The sequence below is a fragment of the Euprymna scolopes genome, chromosome 22 (genome assembly GCF_053919585.1).
Source record: "Euprymna scolopes isolate OS-2025 chromosome 22, ASM5391958v1, whole genome shotgun sequence".
NCBI lineage: Eukaryota > Metazoa > Mollusca > Cephalopoda > Sepiida > Sepiolidae > Euprymna > Euprymna scolopes.
Genome location: NC_136503.1, coordinates 70,596,478 through 70,620,344, shown reverse-complemented (window position 1 = coordinate 70,620,344; position 23,867 = coordinate 70,596,478). Strand labels below are relative to the sequence as shown.

The window sequence follows — 23,867 nt, the reverse complement described above, 5'->3', positions numbered from 1 at the left end:
AACCCTGTAAATAATAACGCAAGCAGTTGTAACTGTAGAGTTCCAACATCATGCCCATTAAATGGAGAATGTCTAATATCGGACATAGTGTACAGATGCAATGTGGTTACGGACGCTGGTACTGAAATATACCTTGGATCAACTGGTTGCAAGTTTAAGCAGCGTTATAGTAACCACGTTGCATCATTTAAAATAATTAGAAATAATGTGAATAATATTGATAGAACCAACCAAACTAATAACCAAATAAAGAACAACCTGAATAAAAATATGAAAATTAAAAACGATACTGCCCTTGGGGAAAGGGTCAGAGATCTCATAATTAAAAACATAAAGTATGAACTAAAATGGTCCATTATAGGGAAAGCAAGAAAATACTATCCATCAAAATCAGGTAGGTGCGGCTTATGCATACTAGAATCTTATCATATTTTAATGACAAACGACAAATAACTGAACTCACGCAAAGAAATCATCCAAGGATGTCCGCATAAAAATAAATTCCTGTTATCTAAACTTAATCCAGACTAAATAAAAATAGGCTTGATGCAAAGTATTCTATAAGTTAACAAAAAACTAAGACTAGAGATAATGTAAAATTAAATTATAATTATAATAGATAAAGAGGAATACCCACAATAAATGAATAATTATAATACAAGATAGAATTACAGAAACCCCTAACTTGGTTTAATATAGCATTTTAAATTCCTAGTGAACCTAGAGCTTATATAATTTTTAAATCCTTCTTTCGTCACATTGTTTTTAGAAGTGATTTAGATCCAAAGGTTTGGGGTTTTTTTTAGACGTAAAAAAAGAAAGTTTTTATTGTTTTACTAAGTTTAATATAATCTCCCGTTTTTTTAAAACCGCAAATCCATGTTGTTTTTGTCAGTTCCTTAACTCATTATTATAATCGTTAGCTTCATACTTCTCCAAATTACTCATTTATCACATTTTATTTTTTACATGTAAATATTATCAAGTTTTAACTAGACGTAAATAACGAAGTTTTTATTGTTTTACTAACTTTCGCATAATCCCCCATTTTTTTTTAAACCCAAATCCATGTTTAATTGTACATATTCTATCCTGGATCCTGAATTCAGGGTTTGATTGATTTCTCATTCGTTCCTCGAACCCGCGAAATCTAAATAAAAGCTAAAATTAAATTAGAATATCCTTAAAAAGCGAAACTCATTTAAAATAGTGCCCTTAAAATAGGCTAAAAAACTAAGTTATAGGAAGATGTTCTTGATTGTAAGGGTTGTACGAAACTAAAAACTAAGTATAAATACGAGCTCCATTTAATATGGAGGGAAAAAATAAACGTGTTCACAACGGATTGAAAAACTTGTTGGGAATAGTTGTAAGCGTCTCTGAGGAGTGACTGGATGGAAGATTTACAGTTATATGGACGAGAGGTAATTGTCCATACTTTCACGAAACAGCTATAAGAGCTTAACGACAAAATAAGTGAATTTCTATTCATGTAATTTGTGATTTTATTCAATTTACGTATGTATATATAATATATATATATAATAAATATTTTTTAAAGGAGATTAGAACAATAGTCTAAAGAGCAGTGTATTTTAATGTAATAGTGAAATTACTAGTTTAATGAAAATACAGGGAAAGAAAAAGTGCTCGTTGTAATTTAGATATATAATAAGCTCGATAGGTAAATATCCTAGAGCTAATTTAATATTTAGTAATGTGATTAATAATTTAAAAATCAAATTATAATTAAATTAAAAATCCGTTTCATAAGAAGGAACAACAACAAAATCAATTATTTGTACGATCGTTTCGGAAAACAGTGTTTTTATTGTGGTAGACATCAAGTTACGGACAATGTTTATTACATATAGTTCTTTAACAAACAAGGTTTCCTCATCAGCAAATATTGGGAAAGGTTTTTATTAAATGTAAAAGACACCATAAATAAACCTAGCATTAAAATTAAGGGAGATGTATCTGGAAAAAATTAAAATTAAAGTATGGATTTAAACTTGATAAGAAAATTAATATGGGTTAGAGATAGAAATAAAATAGAGTAAAATTATAAATATAAATTTGGTTTAAGTACAATATTATACATACATATATACACAAATACATACATGCATATATATGAAAAAGTACACACATATATACATATACATAGATATATACATAAAAACATACGTATTTACCTTTTTAATTTTTCGCCTTTTGAAATAAGGAACTATGGTTAAAGTACTCATATAGATGCTTTCTATAGCTTTTCAGCTTATGAAATGATAAATTTTCAAAAAGAACGTTTGTGTAATAATTTATTTCCGTTAGCATACTTTTGATTAAAGGGCGCCAAGGTTTAGAATTCGAAAGAAATTGGAGGATAATGTTATTTGTATAATTAAATAATGCAAGGGGGATAATTAGTCATATTTCTTTAATTAAAGAATGTAAAGGAGATAATTAGTCTAACTTAATTTATTACATGATAATAAAAAAATATTGTAATCTATTTTTACTAATAAGTAATTTTTAATGATTTAAGGTGGTTTATATTTATTAAATTTAAACCAACGTTTATGACTGCATGTGAAGATTAGTTCCTCTCTTGAATTTAATAGGGTGTTTGTATTTTTATACCTTCATATTTCAAAATTTTTAGGGTCTCTTTTGTACATAGTGCACAGAATTTATCTCCTGGTTTATATGGTTTGCAAGATTCAATTATTTGGCATTTCAACTTGAAACAAATATTGTTATTCTTGAGTTGCCAAATATACTTGGATAGAGTAGTTTGGTTTGACAGAGAGTTATTTTTAAAAAAATATTTGTGCGTTGAAATTCTATGTTTTATTAGGCCAGATGTGGAACCAAAATATATTGCCTCTTGTTTATTGTGATTATTTTCTGTTAGGTCTGGTGCTGGGTTATTATATGGTGGGTTGGTTTGTAATTGATCGGTAGATTGGTTAAGGTTGGTGTCATTATTTAATCTGGTGGTTGAGTTATGGCTGTTAATAGATTCATGTAGATTTGGGGTTTTTGATACTGTGCAGATATAGATTACATTTTTAATTTTACATGAGCCTTGTAGGGGACATTTATTTTTTCTTCTACAGTTACAGTCTGCTGTATTTTGTAAAATTTTATTTTGTAGCTTATTAATTTTCTTACTATTCGAACTAATTATTTTTTGATGAAGGTTAGGCATAGTAGAGTAAGAGACTTTGATTGCATTCTTATTGAAAATTTTATTATATCTATGGGAGGCTTTAAAATTCCTATCTAATATTTTTAAAAATTCTCTGGCTATGTTCGTCTCTACACATATAATATGGCAATGTCTTCCCGTATACGAGTTAAGAAAAATGACCAAGACACAAAAAAGATAAAACCAAACCACAAATATTAGAAAATAATACAAATAAGCAACCCTTAAACGTAAGAATAGACATAAGGAGACCCTCTGGTTCAACCCTCCATATTCCAAAAACTTAGAGACAAACCTATATATATATATATATATATATATATATATATATATATATTACATATATAGATTATACTTATATAAATTATATATATTATATTATATACATAAATTATATATATTATATATATATAAATTATATTATATATATATATAAATTATATTATATATATATATAAATTATATTATATATATATATAAATTATATTATATATATATAAATTATATTATATATATATATAAATTACATATATTATATATAAATTACATATTATATATATATATAAATTACATATTATATATATAAATTACATATATTATATATATATAAATTACATATATTATATATATATAAATTACATATATATATATAAATTACATATATTATATATATATAAATTACATATATATAAATTACATATATATATATATATATATATATAAATTATATATTTATATATAAATTATATATATATATAAATTATATATATATAAATTATATATATATATATAAATTATATATATATATATAAATTATATATATATATATATAAATTATATATATATATATATAAATTATATATATATATATATATATATATATATAAATTATATATATATATATATATATATATATAAATTATATATATATATATATATATATATATAATAATTTATTATACCATACCTGTTCACACTGAAACACTTATTACAATATTCTCTAGATCTATATTAAATAATCTTGTTAAACTTTGTGACATATTTCCATTCTATGGAGATCAGGCGCGATTAACACCCCATAATTTTATTATACCGTATTTCTTCAAACTGAGACATAATTATCAAAGTATACTTACGCAGATAGCTATGGAAAGTCTTTATTAAAGTCTGTGCCTATTTCCATTCTATGGAGGCCAAGCGCGAACGAAGACCCCACAATTATATTGTACCATCCCTATTTAAGTTAAAACATACTTATCAACGTATTATTATGTACATCTATGTCAAAAACACTTGTAAACGTTTTTTTTTTTTAATTTAAAAAAAAAAATTTTTTCCATACTTTGCGGCCTAGGCGCGTACTCAGACCCCACAATTTTAATGAACCAGTGCAAGATCAAACATACCTATTCCCGTGTCTCGATACATCTATCATTATATGTAATCAGTTTTTTCTAATAGTCAACCATACAGGAGCCTATTCGTAACCAGACATACACACACACACACACACACACAGACATTTAGCTTTTTAATATATATATATATATATATATATATATATATATATATATATATATATATATAATCTTGTGCTGGACAGAGCTTTAGAAACACACTTTCATCAGATGTTTTTCTTTCTGTTGATTTCCGTTATGTTTAATAAAGGAATATTTGAAACACTGAAATATTTATTTGTTTATTAAATGAACAAACGCGATGGAATTGAAAACCGATTACATTTACATAGTAATTATGTAATATTTTACAAGAAAGAGCTGGACAAAAATTATCGACATAAATTTACTGTGTTGTTCCCTTATTTGATTATTAGAACTTTCATACTGGAAGCCAGACTTGCAAGGTAATCCGTGAGCGCGTTCCTCCATGCATCAAATATTGCCTTAGTGAAGTCGTAAGTAGAATCGTATTGTTTTCCATTTTCGTACACCATTCTTACTAGATATCCCCACAAATTTTCGATGACATTCAAGTCTGGTGAGCACGCTGGCCAAAGCAAAACTGGAATCTTTTCATCCTCAAAGAACTTTCTAGTACAGCGAGCGGTGTGGATTGGGGCATTATCATGCTAATTAAACCCAGTTTTCTCTACATAACCTTTCTCCTTCATCTTTAAGGGATGCATTGCTCATAATGTTCACGTATCCGGGTGCATTCATTCTACCCTTGACCACCTGTAAGATCATAGTTACCGCTGCTGACATCGCTTCTCATACCATTACTCCTTCACCTCCGCTAGCTCTGGTGGAAAACGACTCTTGGATAATGTTTGGATCATGCCAATAATATTGAAGACAATCTGGACCGTCTAAGTTAAATTTTTTTCATTGCTCCTTTCATTGTCCCACGTTGAGTACTTCTTCTCAAATGGCATTTAAATAGTGTTGGTTTCTGTTTTCTCTTTATTTTTTTTTTCATTCTATTACTATTCAAAAATATCCGAATTGTACTTGTTGAAGCGGTGCATTCATTTTCAGAGCTGGACATGCTTTTATTAGCTTTCATGGTCAGTAGAATTCTTCTATCCATTGCTAGGCTTATACTTTTGGGGAGACCGCCAGAATTTTTCTTGCTATAATCATTCGGGTTGCTCAGGAATAAGTGCACTTCCTTCGTAGACATTCCAATTTTTTCAGCTATTGCACAAATCGTCAACTTCTGGTCCCGATAAGCAAGAATCTTCCCACACTCTGAAACAGCGCCACCTTTGTCTATCCTGTCGGGTGACAGAAGGAAAGAGAAAAGAAAAACTTTTGTCTATAGGCGGTTTATATATATATATATATATATATATATATATATATATATATATATATATATAAAATGACATTGATTTGCATATGTAAACCGCCTCGTTCGAGGATGTGGCTAGGACTCTAGATTCTTGGCACGTGGTCGTCTAGACTCCTCAGAGGTTGTTACATAATCTGGTATGCTGAAAGCGAATATCGAAGCGGCAGGCAGGAAGACGACGATTGTAGTCTATCTACAAAAGCGTAATTCTCATAAAATTATGTACAAATGTTTTTACAATTCTCATTCAGATCTTGTAAGTTCTTTTTAAAGTCTCAACTCTCTTCACAGACAGCGACCGACGGATGGATGAGGTGGGGAGGGGTCACGTCTCTTCTCTACTCTGATCTGAACTCTGTTCGACTCAACTCTTCTCGCTCTTCTCTCGAACTCTGGCTAATTTTCGCACGACAGTCGTATATATAGTAAGGTAAGTGGATGGGGTGGAAATTCTCCCCAGCCAATAAGATTTCGCCACGAAATCTCCACGAAATCCTAAGCCCCAGGATTTTGCATGGGTACACTTCCCACACTGAAATCTAAGTATGATTTTCAAGGACAGATATCAATTCTGACATCCGACCCTGGGTTCATTTTAAGATCAGACAAGGTTCTAAGTGAAATTTCCTATCGTCAACTTTTAGCCGTAAAAATACATTTCTCTGGTTTTCAAACAATATCTATTTTGACATAAAATAAAAATGTGTATATTTATCTTCTTTATCCTAAATCCTTTGGTTATCTGGCGTCACCCGGGAATACAAGCTACCTCAGCGTAGTTCTAACGCTCCTCAATGGGGGATTACGTTACACATATGAGGACAACGACGGCTATGAAAAAGAACGAATGGGAAACCACTGAGTAGTCTTTTCTTTTTTTCTAACAGCTGAGAGAGAAAGACACAGATAATAGTCGGTGAAGATTACAGTTGAATTCAGGAGTTGGCAAGGAGTTTGAACGAATTATTATTATTATTATTATTATTATTATTATTATTATTATTATTATTAAATCTTCGTTTCATTAAAAAAAAAATTCAACTCTTATCCTCAAGAGATCCCTAGACCTTGATAAATGGTGACCCATTAGTACAAAAATGTTTTAGGTCAGCTGATAGATTCTCTATCATCAGTTGACAAGGTTGTTAATTCTAGCAAAAATAAGCTTCCATCGTTAGGGTATATATAATGTAAGTGTTGTGGTCGCTAACAATTTCCTGTTGACGCGCGTAAAATGTATAGGGTGTCCCAGAAGTCGCGCACCATGTAGTTTTTTATGAAAATACTTTATTCATCATCATTATCATCATCATAACAGATGCTGAAATTGTTTGCCCTCGGCATCGATAAGTGCGTGAATTCTTTGTAAACCTGTACTTTTACACGGTTGGAGGTTTCAGTGTTGATCTTTTCACATCCATTTTGTCTTGAGAATACAATGTTCTGATGATTTGATAATCGTTAGATCCTGGCTTATTTTTTCCTTATTGATTTCAATAAGCTTCCATCGTTTTGAACGAATATTTATTATTTATTGTTAAATCTTGGTAATGTATGTAAACTGATAATTCTACAGTGCTTTTCAATGTAGAAAAATTTGTATATATATACTAAAGTATTTCAAGTTAAGCAACATTCGCCAAAACCATTGTCGATGTTTCTTCATCAGTTGCACTCTTTCGTTGATTAAATATCTCGCGGTCAGCAACTGAACTAGTTTCTTGGAACGTTTGATCAAATGGCAGACAGTGATATAGCTCGATGGTTTTTTTCTCGCTAAGGATGAATGTTGTTGAATTCTTCAGCTACAAAACGGTATGTAACCCTATCTGTTACAAACATAAAAACCAAGTTAACTCCTGCATTGTTATTTTCTTACCTATTTCCAATTAAATCTGAAACACAAAAATTGTATGATACACAAGTTCTGGGAGACTGTGTATATGGTATAATCACGTTGATAGACCGTTTCTCGTCAGATCACTGAAGTTAAGCAACGATGAGCCTGGCCATTACCAGATGGGTGACCATTTGGAAATACTGGACAGTGTATGTGCTCTCTGCTTATCTCTGCATTGTTTCCAATCGTCCTGTATTTTTATATGCTACTGAAATTAAAGGATGCCGACGATATATATATATATATATATATATATATATATATATATAGTGAAGAAATAGTTTTTTCACTAAATTAAAAACAATATAATACAAATATTTCAGTCGACTCCAGCCTTCTACAGTGATTTATGAACATTGTTACTTTTGTTCTTTATTGTCGCGTTATAACGAGGAATGTCGGTGATAGCCGATCTTTCCTCCTGTCAAATGGAGACTGTAATGTCTAAATGAGAGAGCACGCTGGCGACGTGTGTATAGTTTACAGATCCAATATTTCTACATTGAAAAGCACCGTAGAATTGAAAATATTAGATCATTTTTAAAACCAAATTCAATGCTAAAAATGTTTTCAGTAAATGAAATATATATATATATATATATATATATATATATATATATATAATTATATTTTTTGGAAAAAAGGATTCCAGTAGAGTGCTATATCATAAGGAAAAATCCGAAAATAAGAGCGTATTATTTGTTTTATTTATAGAAAGATTAGATAAGTCATCGATACCGTCGGTTTCAAACCTGATAATAGGGTCCGTTTTAAATACTTCTGATATCGGCTGAAGAGAGCTTGATATGGGTATCTAAAACGGTCCCTATTATCGGGTTTGAAACTCACGGTACCAATTACTTATCTAAACTTTCTGTAAATAAAACATAATTATTTACTATAATAATTATTAAATACCTACAGACACTAGTGTTTAATCCTTTCGGGAATCATTAGTGCAGGGTGTCACGATTACGTGTGTGTATGCTAAGGAAAATCCGCTTGTGACAATTTTGTACGCTATCTCCATAGTGGTAATGCCTGGGATGATTGTATCATGACAACAGAATTCATACTACACTACCACCACTCAAAAATAAATAAAATCTTAGAGCATTCTATCATGATGACAGAACAAATATTAACCCCAAAGGAGGCAACGCGTGGGAAGATGGTCTTATGGCAACATAACAGATACTACACTCACTTCCCCCCCCCCCCGAATTAAGCATTGAATGATAGTACAACACTGCACTATTTATAGGAGTAATAGTATAGTTGCGGATCCAGGCAGACCGATACCAAATCTCCATTAGTAATAAACGCGCAATGTTTTCTCTGGAAACTCGTATATAAACTGTATATTAATTAGCTGTATTTATAATTTACATTTTATAAATTGAAAAATCCTTAAAGCTCGGATCAAAGTGTAGTATCTGTAATCAACCGATGCAAGAGAAATTCTCGTATTTTTCGGCATAGTCCTTCGATTATTGAAAATGTCTCGTTTGAATTTCTTGAACCTAAATCCCACTTGTACATTTCAGATTATCTCCCCTGTGTGGTCGCTAATATGTGCCTTGGTCGCTGGATGAGTCACAACTGTTGCATCCATTCGATCAGTTCATCCGTTAATAGTTCTACGCCCACAATGTGGGGTTCAAAAACGGCAAACTGTGATATGTCTCCACTACTTGGAAACATTTCAAGGTAAGCGTCTTTTTGGTATTATTTCTGTTTTCATTCTAAGGACGAAAACTTGGCGACTCTGCAAAATGAAAGGATTGAGGGAGCGAGAGCTGAACCAGACATTCGAGTTTTTCGAGAAAAAAAATATATAATTTCCGCTGCTACATGATTTTGCCACAACTAAGTTTGGGACGAACCTCGTATATTGCACTTGTCTATTTGTTTCGTGTTACATTTATTAAATTAAAATTGTATAGTTACTTACGGCGGAGCTTGTATATATGAAAGAGACTATTACACACACTGTGCGCTTCTCTTTCTATGTCACAGCACTAGCGAGAGCCCATTGCTGGCGTTACTAGAGCGTTGCTGAATCCAATTGTGAAACATCTTTAATTCTGGATTTTCCGCATTGTGTGTGTGTGTGTGTGTGTGTGTGTGTGTGTGTGTGTGTGTGTGTGTGTGTGTGTGTGTCATTTTTCCCTTACATCGATAATCACCTTTCTTCATTGCTTGAGGCTAAAGGGGGGTTCAATGCTGAACTTAGTCATTTTTTATGCCTCGTTCACTGTGGGCTCACGGGGGACCATGCATGCTTCACTTGTTCAAACTAATGTTCTCATCTCAAGTGTTAATTATCTATCAAGTGTCTATATATCTATCTATTAAGTGTCTAGCTGTCTATTGAGTGCCTGTCTATCTGTCTATTGAGTGTCTTAAGTTTACTCTAAATATCACCAAAAATTCCCTCATACATTACTAAAAAAAGACAAAACGTCAGGGAATAATTTCAAAACTAATAGCATCTTCTAAAGATGCTAGCTAATTAAAATTCATATACACGTGCGCACTCTACTTATACCCACTTATATGCACATATTTATATCAACATGAGTATATACGTGTGTGTATGTATATATTAGATTTTTGCATGAATTCCCGCCGTTTTTGCTTTTTTTTTTTAAGAAAATCAAATAATTTTAACAGCAAAAGTCAGTTCGTATGAGACCCCATCTCCAAGTTTTTGTGTGAATCCCATCGACTGAAGGTGGCGTGAAATTGTTGCAAAATCACACTTCATCCACTTGTCTGGTGGCCATCTTCCTTCAAAAGAACTCTGAGTTGGTCTTCATCGATCTTGATTGGTCTTTCGGAACGAGAAGCGTCATTGAGGTCAAAAATACTGTTTGAATCTGGTAAACCAATCTCGAACAATTCTCTCAGCTATAGCGTTTTCTACATATACGGCACCAATATCCTTGGTAATTTCACTCGCTTTTTGACCTCGATTAAAGGCGAAAAGAAAGTGTCGAAAATGTGATTTTTTTTTTTATTTACTTGACAATACATTTGACAGTTCTGAAAAACGAGAAAAAATTATGAGCAAAAAACGATGACCATTATCTTGTAGAACCATACGTGCTTTCTAATGATATATAACACTTTGCCAAATATCAAAACATGTTTTAGAACAAAAAAATTTTATGAAACGGCGAGAATTTATGCAACAACCTGATGTGTGTGTGTATGTATATATATATATATATATATATATATACTAGCATTTCAGCCCGGCGTTGCCCGGGTGTTTGGAGGTGTATGCTGAGCAAAAAAAAAAGGGGCGGTCAATTTTATTAATTTTGACCCCCTATTATGACCCCCAAAATTTTTTTTATTTTGGGCTCAAATCAAGTTATTAAATTAGATCCATGTCCAAGGAACCTATATCAAGAAATTCAAGTGTGTAGACCCAAAATTGTCGGAGGAGTTTGGTAGAGTTCTCAAGGGTCAAATCGTTGAACTTTGACCACTTAACAGCCAAATTTCTGTCCGAAAATCGATCACAAAGATTTTTCCAAATCTCAGTACCCTGTATATCAAATTTCGAGTCTGTAGTCTTAAAATTGACAGTTATTGCGTAGGGAAATGTACAGACACACACACAGACAGACAGACAGACATACACTTTCACTTTTATAGATATATAAATATGTATGTGTGTTAAGATGTGTGTGTGCGTTTGTGTGAAGATATATATGTGTGTGTGTGTGTGTGTGTGTGTGTGTGTGTGTGTGTGTGTGTGTGTGTGTGTGTGTATATTGTCGGATTCTTAGCTGGAGAAATGTGGAGAGGGCACTTTAGGCAAATCGAAGCACCAAAACCCGAACTCTACGTAAAAGGGAAAAACCATGAAATCGCCTCCTTGTGTGGTAACTCCTTCACTTTGGGTAAACTTATTTGAGATTTGCAACGAATTGCCTTGTGGCTTACAACAACTCGTCCTTGAAAATAGAATCGAACGAATTAAAACTGACCAACTGACTAACTCACTATGGAACGACTATAGGAGTGGTTTTATAATCACCTACTGACTAACACACTAGTCAATCCTATGCAAATGTTGTCCCATTCAGTCTACTTGGGTGGACAAGAATAAAGTCAGTGGATCAGGCAGTTACCGATTTCTTGCTTGAATAACAGCTGCACTAAATTTCATCGTTTCCTTAGTCCACATCGAGTTCTGCCAAGTAAAAAATTAATACTCATTCCCATAAAAAAGAAAAACAAAAAAATATTTTCTAGGATGTAAGGCGAAAAGATAAGGGAATTCATCATTTTTAGTCGCAGTTTTTATCGTCTTGCCTTAGACTTTCACCAGATTTTTCTGGTTCTTTTTATACCCCTAACAAACTAGATCTACTCGGACGCCTTGGCCTGCAAATTGGGCAATACCATTCTTATTCCTCAGGGGGGTTTTATCTACTAAGCCAACACAATCAAAATGGAACTATTCGTTACACTGATCACAGGCCACCATTGGTCTTGTCTTCAGGCTTATTATATGTAGAGCAAATCCAAATTCTGATGCTCTCATCGAGCTGTGAAGATCGAGTTTGGTCTGGCACGTCCTCTGCTTCATTAAAAATTTCCTCATCCGCAGCTTGTAAATGTAAATTGATCTCCAGAGGAAATAAATGGTTGATGGAATGGATCAATATTGATCCATTTCCTCTTCTCGCCCTCGCTGAACGCAACAATTCATCTTTTCCTTTAATTAATTCAAGGATTTCGCCTATAGACCAAAATGGTCTAGTTTTGAGGGGGTCCTTAATACCCTCGTTTGATGGTGTTGTGAAATGAAGGATCTGATAACTCAAGATTTCTTTCTCATAGGCTCAACAGGAAGTCTTTATGACACATTTTTCCAAATTTTCTTCACGAAAACAGTGCCCTCTTCAAATCGATCCTGCTTGGTGGCTCTGTTAGTCTAAGATCTTCATGTTCCAATCTTATCACTATACTTTGGTCCACATTTGGATTCATTAGAGAATTGGGAGTTAGACAATCCATATCATTTGAGCTTCTATAAGTCAAGGGGCGACTGATTATGGTACGCTGGGTATCAGATAATATGGTTAGTAGACGAAAATAATTCACTTTTCCTCTTCCTATAGTCTTATATAGACAAGTTTTAATCGTCCTGATTGTTCTTTCCCAAGTACCTCCATACCAAGTTAAATAAAGGGGAATGGTTCAATGTTTAAGATAATGACCAAAGATCTCCTTGAACTCATCAGTGATCAGCTCCTTATCGATTATTCAGCTGCAGAAATGAAGGTTGTTGCATTGTAAGAATAAAGATGAGAGTTGATTCGATTCACATTTGTAAAGCGAATAAAGGCCTGTATAAACAAAGATACACTCAATATAAGGGACTAGTTCTATGTGGACAGGTTTGATAGTCATGCAGGTAAAGATGAGGATATACATTTTATAGTTATTCACATCTCCCTTAACCCAGATGTGACTGGTATAATCCACGTTGGTACGGAGATACGGTCTCACTAAATTCATCCGAGGACCAAGATCTGTTGCATTCGGTGTCAAAAAGGCAGCAGCGTCATATTTTTTTACGCCTGGCACTATTTTTAATGGCCTGCCTGGCCTATGGTATCCAATAACCGGCTAGCTTTATTTCATTGAAGATTGTTGCAAAGCCTAAATGCTGGTTTCTTTGGTGATAGTCCCTTATTATTAAGTTTGTTATATGGTGTTTCCCCCCTCCCCCTAAAAGAATGGGATTCTGGACCTCATTAGGATGATATCCCGATCCACCTATTCTTCTCCTCGAATGAATGATATTCGATGGATCTAAGAAGAGGTTTCGATTTTTTAGCCAGTTTCGGTTCACTCTTGTCTTCTAATGCAAAAGATTCCCTTTGCATTATTTTTTATCAAATTTTGTGTCCGAAGGCAATTCTCGTCAACATCTTGTTGACAAACATAAAAATTAAAGTGCTAACATTAAATAACTTGCTAAAGCTGCAGAATTGTTCTATAAAGGCAACAGGGGAATATTTATCTTCATTCCTCATAAACAAATTTAATGAGGGACGAACGCATTCTTTCTGTTCTTCTAAGAGGCAACCCAATTCAACCTTGTTCCACTAAATCTCCTCTTGCTTTATCCACGCAATGAGGAAGGTTTTCCTGAATTTTTTTAAGGTTAGTCCTTCCGTGATATAGTCAGCTAGTTGGCATATATTGGAAACTCAATTCCAACTTCAACGATACCCTGATCATTGCAGACATTTGAGCTATTTCTTGCAGCCTGTTGCGCGCAAAGATATTTTTATAGTTATTGATTTACTTAATATCCAAGCCAGTAGAACTTGAGCGTTTGTAACTACATGTACTTTTTTATCAGAGAGTCTCTTAGAGCTTCCTTTAAGGAAGGAAATCATTTCAATGCTAGAAACACCGATAAAAGCTTTAAAGTGGGAAGAGATTTACCCTGTAAGAGTGCTACTTTGGCTTTAGTAAACATCAGCACAGATTGCTCATCCTGCACGGCATATGCTGAGAACAATTTTATCGGCTTATTGTCATTTAGGACTCTCTTTGCCTCCAAAGTTCTATGAGAATTCTGCTTCTCACTGTTATTTGAAGGTAAAGGGGTAAGGCATCAAACATTTTGGAAGCCTCTGACAGAATCTTTCTTTTTGTCGATGCAGTTGGATCGCATTCCTGTGGGCAGATCTTTAAAGTATCGTGTTGTGGGTTGTACAGATATCCCAAACTTTCTCCAATTCAGAATAAAACCTTGTCAGGGTTCCATTTGCCTCCATCCTTTTTACGTATCCCTGCACTGTTGCACGATTGTATCTCAAAGTTATTCTCCTGCAGCCGCTCTTTCACTGTTATGTATAATGTATATAAAGTTTTAACATTTCCTGTTTTCACCAGATTATTCACATGAAAGTTCGACTTGCATGCCTGGGAACATTCATCTGAAGGAAACTTTTTCCGCGTGATATTTTAAACCATAATCTATATAGCTATAAAAGTGAAATTGTCTGTGTGTGTACATTTCCCTACTAAAGAACTGTCAATTTTCAGTCTACAGACTCGAGATTTGACATAAGGGCTATTGAGATTTGGGAGAAATCTATTTTTATCGATTTTCAGCCAGAAATTTGGTTGTCAAGGGGTCAAAGTTCAACAATTTGACTTTTGAAAACTCTACTAATCTCCTCCGACAATTTTGGGTCTAAATAGTTGAAATTTTAGAGGCAACTTAGACATGGGTCAAACTTTTAATTTTGATTAGAGACCAAAACAATAAATGTAAGTGGTCAAAAATGGGGTCATGGTTAAAAAAAAAATTACCTCTACAGTCTCTATCAAATTACTCAGACAATTTCTGGTCTAAACATTTTAAATTTTATATAAAGGGTATTCACACATAGGGCAAGTTATGAACAGTACATAGGGCCCGAGCAAAGGCGGGCTGAACTGCTAGTTCAGTATAAAGGGACTTGCATTGAGACTGAATAAGATGGTAGGGTATCTGTAATAATGCAACTTGTCGCCTTTCTTCAAACAGAAACGATTGCGATCCTTTTCCAAGTCTAGAAGAATCATAAGGAACGCTTTACTTATGCCGGCCAATAATACATATTTATTGATTCTGAAGGGAATCAACAGCTCCAACATATCTCCCATTAGGTTTACTCCTGAAATTAAAATTTTCTGAGATTATTGTTATTTCCTTTATAATTCCTTTATCTTCCTATTTAAAATGTCCAAATATTGATCCTAAAGACCTTTCTTCTCCAGATCCTTAATTGCCCTTTCTAAGAGATGTATTGTGGTTAGGTTTACTTCTGGATAGGCCGCCTCATTCAGGTATACTGAATTTGCCCTCTTGTAGGAAAAATTGAATACAGGTCTCACCTTTGCGGTTGTCTGGTCAGCTAGTTTGAGTACAGGTCTATGAGGCATCCAAATGTAATTGTTAAAGTTTTCTGGAGTTACGATAATTTCCTCTCCATCTTTCTGTTGACTAAAACTTCCAAATATTAATCATAGACCTTTCTTCTCCAGATCCTTGAATACCCTTTCTAGAATCCCAATACCTGCATTGTGGTTAGAAAGCACCGACTCCACTTTGTCTTCATACTATGGCAGTTGTACATGGTATCGGCCATTCCTGTACGATATAGTTTCCCTGAACTTTTTAACTTTCTCCTCATCTAAGGATGAGAATTCTTCTGTGATGGGCAACCCTAGTGATTCTACTCTAAACATCCTCTCAGGACATTTCTCTCCTCAAACAAAGATTTAGGCGCGTCTCCACCTTGAAGATTTCTTTTTCTTAGAAAATCGCCGAGAGAGAGAGAGAGTCAAGCTATGCTGAAGAGAGATAGGACCTCGAAACCTGCATATCTGTAGATTACTGTTTTTAAAAAATAACAAATATATAAATAAAAATATTTGTTTACGTTCAAATAAAATATGGGCAGTTTTCTTAGAAAAAAAAATCTTCAAGGTGAAGACGCTACTTAACCGTATTATTGTTTAAAAATCAACAAGAAATCTACATAAGTTTATAAATAAAAAAAATAAACAGTAAAATTATCTAGGAGTTGTAGTGTAACGGTTAACGCACCGGACTGTAATACATATGATCTGGAGTTTGATTCTGAAAGAGAGAGTCCAGCTACGCTGAAAAGAGCTAGGACCTCGAAATATGCGTGTTCGTAGATTAGTTTTAAAAATAATATATATATAAATCCATTTCCACCCAAGACGGATTTTACCAGTCTCTATATATAGCATTATAGACAAGATAAATCGATATATTGGCATATATAGATTTATTTGCCGATGTAATAAGGAAAAACATCAGTGGGGGATATATAATATACTCTTTATACCTAGGTATTTCAAAGCCTAATGCTTTTCATCAGAAGAGGGATTAGGTTTCAAATAAATCTAAACTAATATATGGCTTTGTCTTGTATCTAATGGTATTATTATATATAAGCTCTACCGTACTTGTTGAGCTTCTCACATCTTGATAGGTTCACAATATTTCTTAAACTCTCTTCAATTATATATGTGTTATATATATATATATATATATATATATATATATAGGAAAATAGCCTTCATCCGTAACTCTCACCTAAAACAATGAAAGAGAGAAAACAAAAAAATATACACTCTCCCTGCCATGCTAATAAAAAGAATTAGAAATTACACCGTCTGAAGTCGATCACTTCAAGGCAAGCCGTATGCAATCCGGCGGCCGGTCAAATGAACGCCTAGAAAAAAGTGAAAAAGGCACGTGCCATACCGGAAATGCGATGATGAAACCGCTTCTACGCCTACCTAGAGACAAATCCATTTCCGCTCAAGACCAGTCTTTATTTCTCATTCACAAGCGAATACCGTAACATTTCCGTCCTCCCAAGTGTAAAGGGAAATCTCTAGGCGGAATAAACAATTATATTCGAAAGCATCTAACAAGTGAGACAAGGGCTTTCTTATTAGAAATAACAAGGTCTTTTTAAAGAGACTGGGCAAAAATACAAGTTTAAAACTAGCACCGAATTCTCGATAAATTTGAATTATATCGAGTCATGAATTCTTCCATCGAACAGTTGCCATTTTAACCTTTGGACCCCAAACCCACAATCCGTTATCAAATTTAATTTAAAAGCAAAACGAAATCCCTTTCTCCGATAAAGAGATATTTACTTTAAAGTTATTTTTTGTACCGCAAACATTCTGACAATAACCAATGAAAATTCCGGGAGCAAAGAATGTTCTCTCTGGTTCTATTGGAAATGCATCTTCTCTGAATTATTTTGATGTACGGTACGGACTGCCAAAATTCACCACAGAATTACCCGATCCTATATGTAACACGATGTAACTTTATCATAAATTAATATTATCAGTATAACTTTTATACCATTTAAAAAGGCAAAATAAACCAGTAATAATTTTTTTCATCGAACGAAAATAATGAAATTGCGAGACGAAAATTCCGTTTACATAATACGCTTTAAAATTGCAGCAGCAGCCGAAAATATAGCTGGCTAGCGAAAATATTGGTAGCAGCAGCCGAAAGATAGCTGGCTAGCGAAAATATATTAGCAGAAGCAGCCGTTGAAGGATAGCTAAAATTGCGTTTACATAATACGCTTTAAAATAGCGTTCCTATGTAGTAGACATTCCGAACGTGAAAACATACCCGTGTTTAATAAATCTAGCAAAAATCAACTAATGGTCAGATTTTCGTGAAATTTTCGATACTAATCCATTTTAGAATGAAATTACATATAAAATAAGTTTCCGTAAAATATGGAGGGAAATATTTTTTAGTGCGGGTCCCCCCCTCCATATTTATTTTTTTCGAAATTCGAACAAAATATATTTAAATCTATTGAAATTTCTATTTATTATGAAACATAAAAGTTCAAATGAGTAGAGTATTGAACAATAATTTACCTTGAAGCTACAATTAAAAAAATGATATAATTTAATATCATTGATTTTTTTTTTTTTAATAGCGTTTTTTTTTGGGGGGGGGGGTAGTTCGAATTAATATATACTATAATCAGTTGAACTGCCAAGAAAAGAAACATCGTAAACATTAATTAATTTTTAAAAGATTAAAACGATTAAAATTCCATTATTTCAAAATGTTCCGTTACAACATAGATTTTTAATTGTTTAAATTTTTTTAAAATATTAATTTTTACATAAACATAGCTCTTGTCAGCTATTTTATCGCCAGATTAAAACCGATTTGAAAATATTATTGCACAAATATTAAGCATTTTGTAGTCCCCCCCCTCATATTTTGTTCGTCTCTTTTTACCGAACAAAATATGGAAGCCCGTAGGTAACCAAAAGTACATTCAGTAAAACCGTATTTCATATTTAATATACAAATGTTTATAATATTATTAATCATTAAACTGTGTAAATCTTAAAACCTAACAAAATTATAACAGTTAATTATTAATTGCAGTTTGAAGAAGATAAACAAAGGTTTTAAAAAATAATTAAGTCGCTTCTGCTTTTCCATAGTTCGTATAGTTAACACAAGTCTGACGTCACGGGAACATGCGCTCCGTTTTTCACATTGTTTTGGAGATACCTAATGTACGGTCGAGTTGCGTCAAGTATATAATTGGGCAACAACCATTTGAATTTTTAGAGTAAACTAGCAAGGGATTTCGGCATTACCCGGTCGTAAAACACGCTTAAATATATTTTAATTTGTGCAGATTTCGTATTTACTATTATGTTAGTGCAAAAATAATGTCGTTTTTTGATATTCAACCAAGTAAAAAAAAAAAAAAACTACATTATATATGCATCAACCTAATATTATAATGTATTATTTCATATTATATTGTACTCAATATTAAGTCGTGGTTTCAGAAATTTAAAAAAAATGTGATTTGAGTGCCATCAACTAAAATCGATGTAACGTTGTAGGAACAAACAAAAATAAATAGCAAAGTTTCTTAGTGCAAATGAAATGGTTTTATTCGTGGTTCTTCCAAAACAACGCATTTCATTATATTTCCAAAGTCGCTTTTTAAAAGTCTATCTCTCCTCGCCACTTCGCGTCGACCTAGCCAGCGCTTTCTCGACTTTGTTTTCACACGTCCATCTTGCCCAGCGCGAACTTGCTTCTCTCTCGCCATGTGGTGTATTTTCTCCCTTTTCTTATGAAGCAAGCTCGTGCACATTTGCTAATTTGCATATGTGCTTTAATGGCTGCTCCTGGTAATATTTTCGTCAACTACCTATACTTCAGTGGCAGCTTCTGCTAATATATTTTCGCTAGCCAGCTATCTTTCGGCTGCTGCTACTAATATTTTCGCTAGCTAGCTATTTTTCGGCTGCTGCTGATATTTTCACACGCGCTCATACGTTCTTATCAAATACAAGATGGTTTCTATGACTATAATCTTTTTGACAGACAAGATGCAAGCAAGGACGGTCCAAGCTTTTCATAATTACTTAGATGAACATTGTGTGATACTATACGATTTTCAGTTGTATAGTATTCTCAATATACACTTAGCTGTATAGTATTCTCAATATACTATTTTTAGTTGAATAGTATTCTCAATATACTATTTTCAGTTGAATAGTATTTTCAATATACAATTTTCAGTTGAATAGTATTTTCAATATACAATTTTCAGTTGTATAGTATTCTCGATATACAATTTTCAGCTGTATAGTATTCTCGATATACAATTTTTAGTTGTATAGTATTCTCAATATACAATTTTCAGTTGTATAGTATTCTCAATATACAATTTTCAGTTGTATAGTATTCTCAATATACAATTTTCAGTTGTATAGTATTCTCAATATACAATTTTCAGTTGTATAGTATTCTCAATATACAATTTTCAGTTGTATAGTATTCTCAATATACAATTTTCAGTTGTATAGTATTCTCAATATACACTTTTCAACTGTATAGTATTCTCAATATACACTTTTCAACTGTATAGTATTCTCAATATACACTTTTCAGCTGTATAGTATTCTCAATATACACTTTTCAGTTGTATAGTATTCTCAATATACACTTTTCAACTGTATAGTATTCTCAATATACACTTTTCAACTGTATAGTATTCTCAATATACACTTTTCAGCTGTATAGTATTCTCAATATACACTTTTCAACTGTATAGTATTCTCAATATACACTTTTCAGCTGTATAGTATTCTAAATATACACTTTTCAACTGTATAGTATTCTCAATATACACTTTTCAACTGTATAGTATTCTCAATATACACTTTTCAACTGTATAGTATTCTCAATATACACTTTTCAACTGTATAGTATTCTAAATATACACTTTTCAACTGTATAGTATTCTCAATATACACTTTTCAGCTGTATAGTATTCTCAATATACACTTTTCAGCTGTATAGTATTCTCAATATACACTTTTCAGCTGTATAGTATTCTCAATATACACTTTTCAGCTGTATAGTATTCTCAATATACACTTTTCAACGGTATAGTATTCTCAATATACACTTTTCAACGGTATAGTATTCTCAATATACACTTTTCAACTGTATAGTATTCTCAATATACACTTTTCAACTGTATAGTATTCTCAATATACACTTTTCAGCTGTATAGTATTCTCAATATACACTTTTCAACTGTATAGTATTCTCAATATACACTTTTCAGCTGTATAGTATTCTCAATATACACTTTTCAACTGTATAGTATTCTCAATATACACTTTTCAACTGTATAGTATTCTAAATATACACTTTTCAACTGTATAGTATTCTAAATATACAATTTTCAGTTGTATAGTATCGCACGATCATCATGCGGAGGTACGTAATATCTTATTGCAATTTTATTACATTTGTCTGTTCCCTGCCGGGCATTACATTAAGGACAAACTCTTCTCAAGTTAATATCACACAATATTTTTTTTTTTATTTTGTAGCTATCATTCCTACAAATAAACATTAGCTTTTATAAAATATTTTCCTTTTAGCTTTTTTTTTTCACCACAGCGTGCTTATCTGTAGTTTTTTTTTTTTTAATTCAAGCGAATCTTGGGAAAGAGTAACAGTATTTATATTTTCATTGAATCCGATGATTTATCTACTATATTAATAAACTAGCTGGGAGAACCGACGTTGCCCGGGATTGAATGATGATCAACGAATATTTTACACTCCAATATTTTTATTGTCATCGAAATCCGTTAAATCGCCCGGGAGGAAGCTTCACGTGCCTCCATGCGGAAACTTAGTCTAAAACATGCTATTCTACATTGCACTCTAGAGAACCTACTGTTACTTTTATAAAATTATTTTATATAGATTTCTTTCCAGTTAACGAAATAAAACATTAAGAAATTTACGGGCGGACTTTCAACCTACAGACTACGTCATGAAAAAAAAAAACGCTATCAACTTACCCACAGTAGAATTTTCACGTTGTTGCTAAGCGACGACATGGAAAAAATGGCTTACTCGATGATAGATAAATTAAAATAGCGGTTTCGATTATAGATAATTATCAGGGGTATTCTGAGACAAAACTTAACTAAGATCATTCCAAGACTTATACACTAAAGTTCTGTAAATTTAAAAGAAAATCTGTTCAGCCGTTTCGGAGTGTATAAGGAATGAACTCACACACAGACAAAGTTGCATTTATATAATTGTAGAGATTAGTTGTTTTCCCCTCTTTAATCAGACCTTATAAGACTATAAACAAAAACGCCACACATTATTCAGATATAGATACAATTATCCTTCCTAGCAGTACATGCTGCGTATTTTCAGAAATTATTACTCAATTTCATTGGACATTCATATTTCCTACTTCAAACAACATACTCTCCAAACGAACATATACGCTGAGAAGGGAGGAGGAAATTTTACTTTGTCACAAAAATCTACTATCACTCTCCCATAAATCACCGGAAAATCTGCTTCATTATGGAGATTTTTCAGAAAAGACCATCAATGCTTCGTTTTTACATTCCATATTGCATTTTTGAAATTCACCAGCTGTGACAATCAGGTTTTAGTATGGTGCAATCCAATTTCTGATGCAGCTGTTCATTTAAACCTGAACTCATAAAAATTGGCCAGTCGTCTCATATATAGCTATAACCTACTGAATTTTCGAGAGTCTACGACAATTTCAAATGTTTGTAGACAAGAGTCTGGAAACTTTTTGAAGGAATCCCGTATTTCAGTCCTCGCCTCGCTCTGTTGGAAGCCACTGGAAAGTAAGTAAATTTGTATTAATAGTTTAACTTTACATTCCCGACACAATCTCCTTCCGTTCAACTTGTGAAAATAATTTAACAACTTCATATTCGCTGAATAAGTCATCGAACTTATAAACTGACCCCATGAATAAATCAAACGATTTGTTAATTGGCTATGTCGACATTTGACTTTTATCCGAGAAGTCATTCGTTAAGATCTGACTTCGGTACGAGGTCAATCTATGATTTGGAGGTGGGTACGAAATAATTTATTCTCTGAACGCGTCGGAATTCTACGGATTTTAGATATATTTATAATAGTGTTGTCGATGGTGAAGTGAATATCAGCGCATTTTGATTAATATCTTGTGTTCCAGTTCGTTAGCACCACTTTTATGGCGGATTTCAGCAATCTTCATATGGTCCCTTTTGTGAATACTTGACTTTTTCGAAGAAACCAATGCCGACCGGCCATAAATTAATCTTGCAAGTCAAAATCACTTTTGTATTTATAAACGTCTTATAGAATATTGATTCGGAACCGTTAGTATTGATTCAAGTACACGTATTACGCATAAATCCCCTCCCAGACTATGCGGAATTTACAAGGCTATTCATCCATACTTAAATAATTATTTTTAGTCCGTTTAATAGTGCTAGGACGATTCCAATATTTTTCCAGAATCCGATGTAAATACTGATTCCCATACAATTACAGATTCCAATTCTTTTAAAATCTTTAAATAATTAACTATAGAGTTGTTTTTTGTTCGATTTTTTTTTTTAATTTTGATAACTGTAAAAACTAGGCACAGTCAAAAACCGGGGAAAAAAAACAAGTTAGATTTTAATTCGTTAAAAAAAAAATATATCAAAATCCATTAATCTTGATCAACTTTTTTTCCAGAAAGATGATAGCCTGAATTTTATCATATGAAAAGCAGAATAATATAAAACTTTTTCTACTATTTTTAGTAGAATTTTAATCCCCCCCCAGCCCCCCAAAAAAAACACAATTCACCGACATATTTGTCTCTATTCACCGGTCTGCCAGATCAAACATACTCATTCATGTGTCTCGATACATCTATCATTATATGTAATCAGTTTTTTCAAATAGTCCACCAGATAGAAGCCTATTCGTGACCAGACACA

At 32.7% G+C, this 23,867-nt stretch overlaps 1 protein-coding gene across 1 annotated transcript in view; it reads left to right on the top strand.

The window, feature by feature from the left end:
- The window catches only part of LOC145243467 (uncharacterized), a 164,995-nt gene that overhangs the window by 91,042 nt on the left and 50,086 nt on the right, over nt 1-23,867 (top strand). Inside the window, exon 2 of the mRNA XM_080106402.1 lies at nt 9,473-9,635. Coding sequence (XP_079962528.1) covers nt 9,499-9,635 — 137 coding nt within the window. The 5' untranslated portion in view covers nt 9,473-9,498. The remainder of the gene's footprint in view (nt 1-9,472; nt 9,636-23,867) is intronic.